The 16,652-nt window shown below is 38.4% G+C and overlaps 2 protein-coding genes across 2 annotated transcripts; one reads left to right on the plus strand and one right to left on the minus strand.

Moving 5' to 3' along the window:
- Positions 1 to 236: 236 nt before the first annotated feature.
- On the minus strand, positions 237 to 16,116 carry LOC127073388 (F-box/kelch-repeat protein At3g06240-like). The gene is made up of 3 exons (XM_051014541.1): positions 15,530 to 16,116; positions 2,004 to 2,008; positions 237 to 857 (listed from the first exon to the last, which is right to left on the minus strand). The coding sequence occupies exons 1-3, from the start codon at positions 16,011 to 16,013 to the stop codon at positions 237 to 239; spliced, it is 1,110 nt and encodes a 369-aa protein (XP_050870498.1). The 5' UTR covers positions 16,014 to 16,116.
- On the plus strand, positions 9,549 to 15,298 carry LOC127073389 (uncharacterized). The gene is made up of 2 exons (XM_051014542.1): positions 9,549 to 10,387; positions 15,191 to 15,298. The coding sequence occupies exons 1-2, from the start codon at positions 9,568 to 9,570 to the stop codon at positions 15,202 to 15,204; spliced, it is 834 nt and encodes a 277-aa protein (XP_050870499.1). The 5' UTR covers positions 9,549 to 9,567; the 3' UTR covers positions 15,205 to 15,298.
- Positions 16,117 to 16,652: the final 536 nt, after the last annotated feature.

Here is a 16,652-nt window from a genome sequence, read left to right on the forward strand (position 1 = left end):
GAAATTATTGGTAATTAATTTCCATGAAAGTGTTACAATATGACAAGAAATATGCAATTGAGTTAATAACAATAAATGCATTGCCTACCCTATTTATAAGCTAAAAATAGGGTTATTAGAATATGATAAAATACTAAAATACCCTCTAACAAATTTAGGGGTTAAGAAAATAGTACAACTAATAAATATGAATTACTTCTAATAATTACATCATTCTTCTTGTTTGTGTCCTCTTCTTAAGCTTGCTCATCGTCACAAGGGAGTGAAAGTAGAGACTCTGTGTACATAGCAACTTGGGTTTTGCATGGATGGTTACAATATGAACGATGCTCTATAAAATGTCCTTTTTCATCATACTTCACCAATCCAGTACCACCATCTATTCCAATAATTTCGCCCCTTCTTGTACAGCATATCGGAGAAAAATACTGAGTGGAAATGACAGCAATTGACAGAACAAGAGTCTTAGTCCAAGACGAGTGCACCGTGTAATCATTCATAACCCATATTTCAACTGTATCATCCTCCATAGCCCATAGACTGAAAAATTCTCTAAATACCCACAAATCACAATCTATAGGTTCATGGTAAAATTCATCTGGATAATATATTTCTAAAAGTTTTTGTTCCACTAAATGAAAGGCAACGATAACATCCATGGATGAATCGTGACGAAAAGTCAACCAATGAATAGCCTCTTTAAAGAGCAACCCTACTCTACGATCTTCAAGAGCATTCATAGAAACATAGTGAGTATAGTTCACCAATCCAGGACACTCAATTTCTTTCCAGGTATTACTTCTCAGTGAGAAAAACTCCAAATGTGATGAAATATTAGCCAATGTTGAAATATTAAACTTGATTTGGGCCTAATTTTATTATTTGATTTTGGACTTAGTTATTTGGGCTTAGTTTATATTGGATAATGTTTCTAGAAAAATCTTGTAGTATTTAGAGTATCTAGATATTTCTTAAGATTGTAATATTCTCTAGAATACTCTTTGAATATCTAGAGTTGAGAACTCTCTAGAATTAGTGTGTCTAGAGTTCTCCTTAAAGTACTATAAATAGAGATGTAATCCAACACTTTTGAATCAAACAAAAATACAAAGTTCTCTCTTCCATAAATAATTCTCCTACCTTCCAAGTTTTTATTCAACCCTCTAATATTCCCACACACTTTTCCTAAACACAAAAGGGTTTATTTCCAACAAAGTGGCATCAGAGCTTCAAGGTCCTAAAAAATGGCAAATGGAGGTTTCCCTTTTCAAATGCCGATGCTCACAAAGAACAACTATGACAATTGGAGTATCAAGATGAAGGCGCTACTAGGAGCTCAAGATGTGTGGGATATCGTTGAGAAAGGCTTCAATGAGCAAGATGAAGCCTCATTAAGCCAAGGTGTAAAGGAGACATTGAGGGAGTCAAGAAAGAGAGACAAGAAAGCTCTCTTCCTCATTTATCAATCGGTGGATGAAGATGCATTTGAGAAGATCTCCAATGCAACGACGGCCAAAGAAGCATGGGACAAACTTCAAACTTGCAACAAAGGAGTGGAACAGGTGAAAAAGATTCGTCTTCAAACTCTTAGAGGTGATTTTGAACGTTTATTTATGGAAGAGTCCGAGTCAATTTCTGATTATTTTTCTCGAGTATTGGTCGTAGTCAATCAACTTAAAAGAAATGGTGAAGATGTTGATGAGGTAAAAGTCATGGAGAAAATACTTCGCACTTTAAATCCAAGTTTTGACTTCATTGTTACCAACATTGAAGAAAACAAGGATTTAAAGACCATGACTATTGAGCAACTCATGGGTTCCTTACAAGCATACGAAGAAAAACAAAAGAGAAAAATTAAACAAAAGGAGGCTATGGAGCAACTACTGCAACTCAACATAAAGGAAGCAAATTATGCGAATTACAAGAGCCAAAGAGGACGAGGTCGTGGCCAAGATCGTGGGCGTGGACGAGGACATGGAGGAGAAGGAAGAGGCAGTTACAACAACTACTCTAATAATGGAGAAAGAAGTTGGAATCCACATGCAACAAGAGGTCGTGGAAGAGGAAATTCATGGACGAGGTGTGACAAATCACAAATCAAGTGCTTTAACTGCAACAAGATCGGTCACTATGCATCTGAGTGTAGATTCTCGAAGAAAGTTGTGGAGAAAGCTAATTTTGTAGAAGAAAAAGGCAGAGAAGAAGAAACTTTGTTGCTCGCGTGCCAAAACCAAGTTGAAGAGAAAAGAAGCAAATGGTACCTCGACACCGGCGCAAGCAATCACATGTGTGGCGATCGAAGCATGTTCGTAGAGATCAATGAAGCGACAACTGGCAATGTCTCATTTGGAGATGACTCAAAGATACCGGTCAAAGGCAAAGGTAAAATTCTTATACGCTTAAAGAATGGGAGTCATCAATTCATATCCAATGTCTATTATGTTCCTAACATGAAGAATAATATTTTGAGCTTGGGACAATTATTAGAGAAAGGCTATGACATCCACTTGAAAGAACATAATCTTTTCTTAAGACATTGTAGACATAACTTGATTGCTAAGGTGCCTATGTCAAATAATAGAATGTTCCTCTTGAACATTCAAAATGATGTTGCAAAGTGTCTCAAGACTTGCTATACCGACTCTTCGTGGCTATGGCATCTACGATTCGGACATATCAACTTTGATAGTCTAAAATGTTTGTCAAAGAAGGAAATGGTGAGAGGCTTGCCTAGTATAAACCACCCAGACCAACTATGTGAAGGATGTCTAGTTGGGAAGCAATTCCGGAAAAGCTTTCCAAAGGAATCAACGTCAAGAGCGACAAAACCGCTAGAGCTCATACACACTGATGTTTGTGGACCAATCAATCCAAACTCTTTTGGTAAGAGTAAATACTTTCTCCTCTTTATTGATGATTATTCTAGAAAAACATGGGTTTATTTCTTGAAGGAGAAGTCAGAAGTGTTTGAAAACTTCAAGAAGTTCAAAGCCCTTGTGGAGAAAGAAAGTGGTCTTTCCATTAAGGCCATGAGATCTGACCGAGGAGGAGAGTTCATTTCAAATGAGTTCCAAAAATATTGTGAAGACCATGGAATCCGCCGCCCACTAACAGTGCCAAGATTACCACAACAAAATGGAGTAGCAGAGAGAAAGAATCGGACCATACTTAACATGGTGCGAAGCATGCTTAAGAGCAAGAAGATGCCGAGAGAGTTTTGGGCCGAAGCAGTGGCATGTGCGGTTTATCTGACAAATCGTTCCCCAACAAGAAGCGTGCATGAGAAGACACCACAAGAAGCGTGGAGTGGAAGGAAGCCTGGGATCTCTCACCTCAAAGTGTTTGGAAGCATTGCCTATACTCACGTTCCTGATGAAAGGAGAACAAAGCTCGATGATAAAAGTGAGAAGTATGTATTCGTCGGTTACGACTCAAGCTCCAAAGGGTACAAGCTCTATAATCCAAATAGTGGAAAGATCGTCATAAGTCGTGACGTGGAGTTCGAAGAAGAAGATTGTTGGGATTGGAGTCTTCAAGAAGACAGGTACGATTTTCTTCCTTACTTTGAAGAAGAAGACGAAATGGAACAACCAATGATAGAAGAAAATATTACACCACCGGCCTCACCGACACCAAGGTTGGATGAAACAAGCTCAAGTGAGAGGACACCACGACTAAGGAGTATTGAAGAGCTTTATGAGGTAACCGAAAACATAAATGACATTAACCTTTTTTGCCTTTTGGATAATTGCGAGCCTCTAAGCTATCAAGAAGCAGTTGAAAATGTAAAGTGGAGAGACGCCATGGAAGAAGAAATCAAGTCAATCACGAAGAATGATACATGGGAACTTACTACACTTCCACAAGGACACAAAGCAATTGGAGTAAGATGGGTGTACAAGGCAAAGAAGAATGCAAAAGGAGACGTGGAGAGATACAAAGCAAGATTGGTGGCGAAAGGATATAGTCAAAGACAAGGAATTGACTATGATGAGGTATTTGCCCCCGTTGCTCGTCTTGAAACTATTAGACTGATCATTTCTTTGGCAGCCCAAAATGAATGGAAGATCTATCAAATGGATGTGAAGTCGGCCTTCTTGAATGGTTTTCTCGAAGAAGAAGTTTATATCGAGCAACCACAAGGCTATGAAGTAAAAGGGCAAGAAGAAAAAGTCTTGAAGTTGAAGAAGGCATTGTACGGACTCAAGCAAGCACCGAGAGCTTGGAATGTTCGAATCGACAAGTACTTTCAAGACAAGAACTTCATCAAGTGTCCATATGAGCATGCACTCTATATTAAAGCGCAAAGTGGAGATATTTTGATTGTGTGCTTATATGTTGATGACTTGATCTTCACAGGGAACAATTTAAGCATGTTCGAAGAGTTCAAGAAAGACATGTCAAATGAATTTGAGATGACAGACATGGGGCTCATGGCATATTATCTCGGCATCGAAGTAAAGCAAGAAGACAAAGGAATTTTTATCACCCAAGAAGGTTATGCCAAAGAAGTCCTTAAGAAGTTCAAGATGGATGATGCCAATCCAGTTGGCACCCCGATGGAATGTGGAAGCAAGTTGAGTAAGCATGAAAATGGAGAGTTTGTTGATCCAACTCTTTACAAAAGTTTGGTTGGAAGTCTGCGTTACTTGACAAGTACAAGGCCGGATATTCTCTATGCTGTAGGAGTCGTAAGTCGCTACATGGAAGCTCCAACAACAACTCACTTCAAGGCGGCAAAAAGAATCATTCGATACATCAAAGGTACAACAAATTTTGGCTTGCACTATTACTCTTCTAACAATTATGAGATTATTGGCTATAGTGATAGTGATTGGAGTGGAGACTTGGATGATAAAAAGAGCACTACTGGTTTTGTGTTCTTTATGGGAGATACTGCTTTCACTTGGATGTCAAAGAAGCAACCTATCGTCACACTGTCGACTTGTGAAGCTGAGTATGTTGCCGCCACATCATGTGTTTGTCATGCAGTTTGGCTAAGAAATTTGTTGAAAGAATTAAAAGTGCCACAAGAAGATCCTGTCGAAATATGTGTTGACAATAAATCAGCACTTGCTTTGGCAAAGAATCCTGTATTTCATGAAAGAAGTAAGCACATCGACACTCGTTACCATTTCATAAGAGAATGCATCGAGAAGAAGAAGGTGAAGTTGAAGTATGTGATGTCTAGAGATCAAGCTGCCGACATTTTCACCAAGCCACTCAAATTGGAAACTTTCGTGAAGCTAAGGAATATGCTTGGAGTCACAAATCAAGTTTAAGGGGGGATGTTGAAATATTAAACTTGATTTGGGCCTAATTTTATTATTTGATTTTGGACTTAGTTATTTGGGCTTAGTTTATATTGGATAATGTTTCTAGAAAAATCTTGTAGTATTTAGAGTATCTAGATATTTCTTAAGATTGTAATATTCTCTAGAATACTCTTTGAATATCTAGAGTTGAGAACTCTCTAGAATTAGTGTGTCTAGAGTTCTCCTTAAAGTACTATAAATAGAGATGTAATCCAACACTTTTGAATCAAGCAAAAATACAAAGTTCTCTCTTCCATAAATAATTCTCCTACCTTCCAAGTTTTTATTCAACCCTCTAATATTCCCACACACTTTTCCTAAACACAAAAGGGTCTATTTCCAACATGTTTTACTTTTATCATGTGAGAATGAAACCACCGAGTAATTGTAACACCCCGATTAAAATAAGAGAATTATTTAATTGAGTTAATAGTATTTTATTAATTTAATTAAATAAAGTTGAATTATTGGATTATTATTATTATTATTATTATTATAGATATTATTTATTTTAATAATAATTAAATAAATAATATAATTGGAATATGAAGAGTGGAAGGGTAAAAGTGGAATTGGGTAAAAGAGGCCAAAGGAGATAACTGAAGGTTTTCATTTCACGTATTTTGCCTCAGAGTCAGAAAAGGGAGAAGCGCTGAAGAGAAAGAGAAGGAAGAGGAAAAGACCAAAGATGACCCCGGTGTCACATGACCAGAGCATTGACTTGACTCTGTAGAATAACTCTACACTTATTCTTCACCTCAACAAAAGCTACTCCTCATTATCTGCACATTGCTCATCATAGATGAACATAAACACATGCAGAAGGGGTGAGAATTACATTATTAAACAATAATATAACGACAGAATATAATATGAATAATTTGCACATCTGTCAACACGGATCATCACAATCATCATTATAATCCACAAACTCATGAATATCAACAAAACAACACATCAATTGCAATGCACACACCCATGCATGACTCAACACGACTCGGTATACCCATTTTGTGACCACTACAGGATCACTACTCCCAGATTCACCACCATAGAATCCGAGTTCCCCATAAGGAACCAAGCCTCTCAACAAGCCCGGAGTCAACAACATCATTGGAACTCAGTCCGTTCGTCACTAGGCATCGGCCTTTCATGAATGCATGCACATCAAACATGCATCATAATCAACATAGCAACAACAACATCATATAGTCATGTTATCATCTTCATTAATAGCATGACATACAACTCAACAAAACAACAACAACATTACAACGATATCACCTCTGGGAGTTTAAAACGCGAAAGCTGTCCGTCAAACTGATATGGCGAACGCCGTTAGGCTAATGGCGAACGCCATTAGCGTTAAACGCTCCTATTCTGAAAACTGTCTATCAAACTGATATGGCGAACGCCGTTAGGCTAATGGTGAACGCCATTTAGCGTTAAACGCTCTTATTCTGAAAACTGTCTGTCAAACTGATATGGCGAACGCCGTTAGGCTAATGGTGAACGCCATTTAGCGTTAAACGCTCTTATTCTGAAAACTGTCTGTCAAACTGATATGGCGAACGCCGTTAGGCTAATGGTGAACGCCATTTAGCGTTAAACGCTCTTATTCTGAAAAAAAGCCCAAATGGCGAGCGCCAAAGGCATAATGGCGAACGTCATTTGGCTGTTATGTGCATAAACAAGATTTTAAGCGCAGAAACAGTGGACGCGCGGCTTCTAAGCCTACAACCCAATATCAACATTTAACAATCATACATACACAACATACTTCGATTACAATGTATATAACGCCACCATACTCACAGATCGGACAATTTCCCTCAAAACCCCAAACTTTCTCAATCTCCCTAAATTCCCCAAATTTATCAACAACCCAATCCTATATCATGTAATTGCTCGCATATTATCGTTTAATAAGGTTCAGACCCCTTACCTCTTTGGATTGAAGGAAGCTCTGAGCAATCTTTGGTCTTTTCCTCTTCCTTCTCTTTCTCTTCAGCGCTTCTCCCTTTTCTGACTCTGAGGCAAAATACGTGAAATGAAAACCTTCAGTTATCTCCTTTGGCCTCTTTTACCCAATTCCACTTTTACCCTTCCACTCTTCATATTCCAATTATATTATTTATTTAATTATTATTAAAATAAATAATATCTATAATAATAATAATAATAATAATAATCCAATAATTCAACTTTATTTAATTGAGTTAATAGTATTTTATTAATTTAATTAAATAAAGTTGAATTATTGGATTATTATTATTATTATTATTATTATAGATATTATTTATTTTAATAATAATTAAATAAATAATATAATTGGAATATGAAGAGTGGAAGGGTAAAAGTGGAATTGGGTAAAAGAGGCCAAAGGAGATAACTGAAGGTTTTCATTTTCACGTATTTTGCCTCAGAGTCAGAAAAGGGAGAAGCGCTGAAGAGAAAGAGAAGGAAGAGGAAAAGACCAAAGATTGCTCAGAGCTTCCTTCAATCCAAAGAGGTAAGGGGTCTGAACCTTATTAAACGATAATATGCGAGCAATTACATGATATAGGATTGGGTTGTTGATAAATTTGGGGAATTTAGGGAGATTGGAAAAGTTGTGGTTTTTGAGGGAAATTGTCCGATCTGTGAGTATGGTGGCGTTATATACATTGAAATCGAAGTATGTTGTGTATGTATGATTGTTAAATGTTGATATTGGGTTGTAGGCTTAGAAGCCGCGCGTCCACTGTTTCTGCGCTTAAAATCTTGTTTATGCACATAACAGCCAAATGACGTTCGCCATTATGCCTTTGGCGCTCGCCATTTGGGCCTTTTTCCAGAATAAGAGCGTTTAACGCTAATGGCGTTCACCATTAGCCTAATGGCGTTCGCCATATCAGTTTGACAGACAGTTTTCAGAATAAGAGCGTTTAACGCTAATGGCGTTCACCATTAGCCTAATGGCGTTCGCCATATCAGTTTGACAGACAGTTTTCAGAATAAGAGCGTTTAACGCTAATGGCGTTCACCATTAGCCTAACGGCGTTCGCCATATCAGTTTGACGGACAGCTTTCGCGTTTTAAACTCCCAGATGTGATATCGTTGTAATGTTGTTGTTGTTTTGTTGAGTTGTATGTCATGCTATTAATGATGATGATAACATGACTATATGATGTTGTTGTTGCTATGTTGATTATGATGCATGTTTGATGTGCATGCATTCATGAAAGGCCGATGCCTAGTGATGAACGGACTGAGTTCCAATAATGTTGTTGACTCCGGGCTTGTTGAGAGGCTTGGTTCCTTATGGGGAACTCGGATTCTATGGTGGTGAATCTGGGAGTAGTGATCCTGTAGTGGTCACAAAATGGGTATACCGAGTCGTGTTGAGTCATGCATGGGTGTGTGCATTGCAATTGATGTGTTGTTTTGTTGATATTCATGAGTTTGTTGATTATAATGATGATTGTGATGATCCGTGTTGACATATGTGCAAATTATTCATATTATATTCTGTCGTTATATTATTGTTTAATAATGTAATTCTCACCCCTTCTGCATGTGTTTATGTTCATCTATGATGAGCAATGTGCAGATAATGAGGAGTAGCTTTTGTTGAGGTGAAGAATAAGTGTAGAGTTATTCTACAGAGTCGAGTCAATGCTCTGGTCATGTGACACCGGGGTTATGGGATTCAATAGAGATTATATTATTATTTAAGTTGTGTATGAAGACTAAATTATTGATATGTTTTGTTGAAACATTTTTATAAATCGTTAATTGTGTTGTTGTCCGCTGCGAAGTTTTATTAAAATAAATGAAATATTTTTATGTTGTAAAGTGATGAGTGTTAACTTGAATGAAATGTAAACTCTTCTACATGTTGTACTCTGATAAATTCTTTAAATATGTCGTTTGGGTAGAAGGGTGTTACATTAGTGGTATCAGAGCATAGTCAGTCCAGTCGAGTCATAATGTGATGTTTTCCCTGTTGGTCGATTAGTGTAAATGACACTGTCGATATTTAACGGTGGTGATTGTGTTGTGCAGAGTATGGCTGGAGAAAATGACCGTGCGATTGCTGAGGCTTTGGCTGCTATGGCGCAGGCTATGCAGGCGCAGCAGAATCCGCCGGTCGATGAGTTTAAGAATTTGGGAAGGTTTCTGAAGAATAACCCTCCTACATTCAAAGGGCGCTACGATCCAGATGGTGCTCAGATTTGGTTGAAGGAAATTGAGAAGATTTTCCGGGTGATGACGTGTACTGAAGCACAGAAGGTGCAGTTTGGTACGCATATGTTATCTGAAGAGGCTGAAAACTGGTGGGATAATACTCGCCAGAGAATTGAAGTACCAGGTGCTGAGATGACTTGGGTAAGGTTCAAGACGGCCTTTCTGGAGAAATATTTTCCTGCTGATGTGCGATGTAAGAAGGAGATGGAATTTCTAGAACTGAAGCAGGGTAACATGTCTGTTGCTGATTACGCTTCGAAGTTTGAGGAGCTGGTGCAGTATTGTCCTCATTATAATGCTGCTGATGCTGAGGAATCCAAGTGTGTCAAGTTTGAGAACGGGTTGCGTCCCGAGATCAAACAAGGTATTGGTTACCAGGAGATTCGTAGGTTTCCTACACTGGTTAATAAGTGCCGGATATTTGATGAAGATAGCAAGGCTAGAACTGCTCATTACAAGAGTCTTAGTGAGAAGAAGAATAAGGATCGTGGTAGTCCTTATGCATCTCCGAATGGTAAGGGTAAGCAGAAAGTGGTAGATGAGAAGAAGCCAAGTGGGGGAGGATCTTCCATAGCTAGTAAATGTTTCAAGTGTGGCGAGCCAGGCCACCGTGCTGATAGCTGTACCAAGAGAGTGCTGAGATGTTTCCGATGCGGTCAGACTGGTCATAGAGTTACTGAATGTAAGGATGCTGGTCCGACGTGTTTTAATTGTGGCGAGAAAGGCCATATCAGTTCGCAGTGCTCGAAACCGAAGAAGGCGGCTACTGCAGCTCATACTACTGGTAGGGTGTTTGCTCTGAGTGGGGCTGAAGCTCCTAAAGAAGATAATCTGATTAAAGGTACTTGCTTGATTAATAATGTTGAATTGCTTGCTATTGTTGACACTGGTGCTACTCATTCGTTCATTTCGTATGAGTGTGCGACCAGGATTGGTGTGATTATGTCGTCCCTAGGCGGAAGTATGGTGATAGATACTCCTGCTAATGGTTCTGTGAAGACTTCTGTTGTTTGTCGAGGTTGTCATCTGACGATCTTCGAGAGAGAGTTCGTGGTTGATTTGGTGTGCTTACCCTTGCACCAAATTGATATTATTCTAGGAATGAATTGGCTAGGATTCTATGGCGTGTTCATCGACTGCTATAGGAAGACGGTGCGGTTCTCTGAAGTTGGTGAGAATGATGAGGCAAGATTTCTATCTGCTAGGCAGATAGGGGATTTTGTGAAAGATGAAGCTCAGGTATTCGCTTTATTTGCGTCTCTACAAGCGGATAAGAAAGTAGTGAGTGTAGATTTGCCTGTTGTCTGCGAATTTCAGGATGTGTTTCCGGAGGATGTAAGTGATTTACCTCCAGAACGTGAAGTCGAATTTGCCATTGACTTAGTACCAGGTACGAGTCCAGTGTCGATGTCTCCTTATAGAATGTCGGCAACTGAATTAGTTGAACTGAAGAAGCAACTTGAAGAATTGCTTGAGAAGAAGTTTGTGCGTCCAAGTGTTTCTCCTTGGGGTGCACCAGTATTGTTAGTGAAGAAGAAAGAAGGTACGATGAGGTTGTGTGTCGATTATCGGCAGTTGAATAAGGTGACTATCAAGAATCGGTATCCATTGCCGAGGATTGATGATTTGATGGACCAGTTGGTTGGAGCTCATGTTTTCAGTAAGATTGATTTGCGGTCGGGTTATCATCAGATCCGAGTGAAGTCAGATGATATTGCGAAGACTGCTTTCCGTACGAGGTATGGTCATTATGAATACACTGTGATGCCGTTCGGTGTATCTAATGCTCCAGGTGTGTTTATGGAATATATGAATCGTATATTCCATCCGTACCTTGATGATTTTGTTGTGGTGTTCATAGATGATATATTGATATATTCTAAGACGGAAGAAGAGCATGCAGGACATCTGAGAACTGTTTTGCAGGTGTTAAGAGAAAAGAAATTATATGCAAAGTTATCTAAATGTGAGTTCTGGTTGAAGGAAGTGAGTTTCCTTGGCCATGTGATTTCGAGTGGTGGGATCTCTGTTGATCCTGCTAAAGTTGATGCTGTATTACAGTGGGAGACTCCGAAGTCTGCTACTGAGATACGCAGTTTTCTGGGGTTAGCTGGTTATTATCGCAGATTTATTGAAGGCTTCTCTAAGTTGGCATTGCCGTTGACGCAGTTGACTAAGAAGGGTCAAGTGTATGTGTGGGATGCAGCTTGTGAAGCGAGTTTTGTTGAGTTGAAGAGGCGGTTGACCAGTGCTCCAGTGTTGATCTTGCCTAATCCTGGTGAGTCCTTCGTTGTTTATTGTGATGCTTCTTTGATGGGTCTTGGTGGTGTTTTGATGCAGAATGGTAAAGTTGTAGCTTATGCTTCTAGACAGTTGAAAGTTCATGAGAGGAATTATCCTACGCATGATCTAGAACTTGCAGCTGTTGTATTTGTGTTGAAAATGTGGAGGCATTATCTGTATGGTTCCAGATTCGAAGTGTTCAGTGATCACAAGAGTCTGAAGTATCTGTTTGATCAGAAAGAGTTAAATATGAGGCAGAGAAGGTGGTTAGAACTACTGAAGGATTTTGACTTCGAATTGAGTTATCATCCCGGTAAGGCTAATGTAGTTGCAGATGCGCTGAGTAGAAAGTCTCTACATATGTCTATGATGATGGTTCGGGAGCTTGAGTTAATTGAACAGTTCCGTGATATGAGTTTGGGTTGTGAAGTTTCCGCTGATAGTGTAAAGTTGGGTATGCTGAAGTTGACTAGTGAAATTCGGGAAGATATTCGGAATGGTCAGCAAGTTGATGTCGCTCTAGTTGATCATATTACTATGGTTAACCAGGGTAATGGTGGTAATTTTGAGATTGATGAGAATGGCATCCTGCGATTTAAAGGTAGAGTTTGTGTTCCTGAGGTGTCTGAATTGAAAAAGAGTATTCTTGAAGAGGGCCATAGGAGTGGATTGAGTATCCATCCAGGTGCAACTAAAATGTATCAAGATTTGAAGAAGTTGTTTTGGTGGGCGGGTATGAAAAGAGATGTTGCTAAGTTTGTGTATGCCTGTTTGACTTGTCAGAAGTCAAAGATTGAACATCAGAAACCGACAGGTATGATGCAACCTTTGAAGATTCCTGAATGGAAGTGGGATAGCATTTCCATGGATTTTGTGACGGGACTGCCGAGGACGGTGAAAGGTAATGATTCTATTTGGGTGATTGTGGATCGATTGACTAAGTCGGCGCATTTCTTGCCGATGAAGATTAATCACTCTTTAGAGAAGTTGGCAGAGTTGTATATTGAGGAGATAGTGAGGCTGCATGGTATTCCATCCAGTATTGTGTCTGATAGAGATCCCAGATTTACTTCTAGATTTTGGGAAAGTTTGCAGAAAGCGTTGGGGACTAAGTTGAGGTTGAGTTCAGCTTATCATCCTCAGACTGACGGTCAGACTGAAAGAACTATCCAATCCTTGGAGGATTTGTTGAGAGCTTGTGTGTTGGAGCAGAGTGGTTCTTGGGATAGTTATTTGCCGTTGGTGGAGTTTACTTATAATAATAGTTTTCATGCTAGTATCGGTATGGCTCCATATGAAGCATTGTATGGTAGGAGGTGTAGAACTCCATTGTGTTGGTATGAGTCAGGTGAGAGTGTTGTACTCGGACCTGAGATTGTGCAGCAGACGACTGAAAAGGTTAAGATGATTCAGGAGAAGATGAAGATTTCTCAGAGTCGTCAGAAGAGTTATCATGATAAGAGGAGGAAGGCACTTGAGTTCCAAGAGGGAGATCATGTGTTCTTGAGAGTTACTCCGACGACAGGTGTGGGTAGAGCTTTAAAGTCTAAAAAGCTTACTCCGAGGTTTGTGGGTCCGTATCAGATTTTGAAGAGGGTTGGGGAAGTGGCGTATCGGATAGCTTTACCGCCGTCGCTTTCTAATCTGCATGACGTGTTTCATGTATCTCAGTTAAGAAAGTATATTGCGGATCCGTCGCATGTTGTTCAGTTGGATGATATCCAGGTGAGGGATAATTTGACCGTTGAGGTGTTGCCAATTCGGATAGATGACCGAGAAGAGAAGACCCTGAGAGGTAAGAAAATTGCTCTAGTGAAAGTTGTTTGGGGAGGTCCAGCTGGTGAGAGCTTGACTTGGGAGCGTGAAGATCAGATGAAGGAGTCGTATCCGGCTCTATTTGCTTGAGGTATGTTTTCGAGGACGAAAACTTCTAAAGTGGGGGAGAGTTGTAACACCCCGATTAAAATAAGAGAATTATTTAATTGAGTTAATAGTATTTTATTAATTTAATTAAATAAAGTTGAATTATTGGATTATTATTATTATTATTATTATTATAGATATTATTTATTTTAATAATAATTAAATAAATAATATAATTGGAATATGAAGAGTGGAAGGGTAAAAGTGGAATTGGGTAAAAGAGGCCAAAGGAGATAACTGAAGGTTTTCATTTTCACGTATTTTGCCTCAGAGTCAGAAAAGGGAGAAGCGCTGAAGAGAAAGAGAAGGAAGAGGAAAAGACCAAAGATTGCTCAGAGCTTCCTTCAATCCAAAGAGGTAAGGGGTCTGAACCTTATTAAACGATAATATGCGAGCAATTACATGATATAGGATTGGGTTGTTGATAAATTTGGGGAATTTAGGGAGATTGGAAAAGTTGTGGTTTTTGAGGGAAATTGTCCGATCTGTGAGTATGGTGGCGTTATATACATTGAAATCGAAGTATGTTGTGTATGTATGATTGTTAAATGTTGATATTGGGTTGTAGGCTTAGAAGCCGCGCGTCCACTGTTTCTGCGCTTAAAATCTTGTTTATGCACATAACAGCCAAATGACGTTCGCCATTATGCCTTTGGCGCTCGCCATTTGGGCCTTTTTCCAGAATAAGAGCGTTTAACGCTAATGGCGTTCACCATTAGCCTAATGGCGTTCGCCATATCAGTTTGACAGACAGTTTTCAGAATAAGAGCGTTTAACGCTAATGGCGTTCACCATTAGCCTAATGGCGTTCGCCATATCAGTTTGACAGACAGTTTTCAGAATAAGAGCGTTTAACGCTAATGGCGTTCACCATTAGCCTAACGGCGTTCGCCATATCAGTTTGACGGACAGCTTTCGCGTTTTAAACTCCCAGATGTGATATCGTTGTAATGTTGTTGTTGTTTTGTTGAGTTGTATGTCATGCTATTAATGATGATGATAACATGACTATATGATGTTGTTGTTGCTATGTTGATTATGATGCATGTTTGATGTGCATGCATTCATGAAAGGCCGATGCCTAGTGACGAACGGACTGAGTTCCAATGATGTTGTTGACTCCGGGCTTGTTGAGAGGCTTGGTTCCTTATGGGGAACTCGGATTCTATGGTGGTGAATCTGGGAGTAGTGATCCTGTAGTGGTCACAAAATGGGTATACCGAGTCGTGTTGAGTCATGCATGGGTGTGTGCATTGCAATTGATGTGTTGTTTTGTTGATATTCATGAGTTTGTTGATTATAATGATGATTGTGATGATCCGTGTTGACATATGTGCAAATTATTCATATTATATTCTGTCGTTATATTATTGTTTAATAATGTAATTCTCACCCCTTCTGCATGTGTTTATGTTCATCTATGATGAGCAATGTGCAGATAATGAGGAGTAGCTTTTGTTGAGGTGAAGAATAAGTGTAGAGTTATTCTACAGAGTCGAGTCAATGCTCTGGTCATGTGACACCGGGGTTATGGGATTCAATAGAGATTATATTATTATTTAAGTTGTGTATGAAGACTAAATTATTGATATGTTTTGTTGAAACATTTTTATAAATCGTTAATTGTGTTGTTGTCCGCTGCGAAGTTTTATTAAAATAAATGAAATATTTTTATGTTGTAAAGTGATGAGTGTTAACTTGAATGAAATGTAAACTCTTCTACATGTTGTACTCTGATAAATTCTTTAAATATGTCGTTTGGGTAGAAGGGTGTTACAGTAATCATCCATGGACGGATCATATCCAAAACCATATACAAAAGAAGAATATTTGGCATCTAAGTTGGAATCAATAGGAGACAAAGGTATCTGCTTGTGAACTCCCGTGGATGGATTCCATAGATAGATGTTTGAAAAACACTGCCAAAACATAAATCCTCTACATGAATATTTAACTTCAATAAGAGAACAAGATTGAGGAAGCATGAAATTAAAGTCGAGTGAAGCAGAAGCAGAATCATCGTCAAGAGATGTTTCTAAATCTATAGATCGAAATTCATGAGGTGAAGTTGATATGAACAGAATCCTATGATTGTGTGTTGCTGCTGTGAGTTGAAAATCTGAATTTGCAAAATTGGAATCATTAGAGATAAGAGAAAACCATAACTTACGAACACACTTGAAACGTATAAGAGATTTTACCGGTAACCTCAGCAGGATTTGGATGATCAATTCATGAGGTACATGCATGATTCTCTTCATTTTGTTTCTTTTGACTTAATTCATGAGACAGAAACAGAATCTGAATGTTTAATCCTTCTTGTGTAATCTTTACAAATTCTTTATGCGGTGAGATAGTCCATCACTCAATCCTTTAACTGAACATTGTATATTGCAACAGCAAAAAATAAATCTATAAAAATAGAGAGATAGTGATTGATAGTTCAGATATTGTTTAAAAACTATTTATTATATTACAAACAAACATTGTGACTTATAATACAAACAATGACAAAGACGCAAGCTTTTATAGTCAATTTCTCACATCAAACCAACATATTACAAATAGTTGACCAATAAATATTCCATAACATATTTCTTCAGCTTAGGTGGTGGCATACTGGCTCATCATACCGCCATAACTATGAATATGAAATGAAGTAAATTAACTTTTCCACTTAGTAATTAATCAAGGATAGAAATTATAAGTTGTGTTTATGGTTTAACGTAGTAGATACCGTTTGTTTTAACTATCCATCCTACTTAGAATAGTTAATTATACACACACAATAATTAAGCAGGATTAAATCGTCTTTAATCTGATTAATTTTTTAACAAATATTTATTTACATAATTGTTCTATCAAACAAAACTTTAAAAACTCCAATTTTACTTTCAATA

Source organism: Lathyrus oleraceus, chromosome 4 (assembly GCF_024323335.1).
Source record: "Lathyrus oleraceus cultivar Zhongwan6 chromosome 4, CAAS_Psat_ZW6_1.0, whole genome shotgun sequence".
Classification (NCBI taxonomy): domain Eukaryota; kingdom Viridiplantae; phylum Streptophyta; class Magnoliopsida; order Fabales; family Fabaceae; genus Lathyrus; species Lathyrus oleraceus.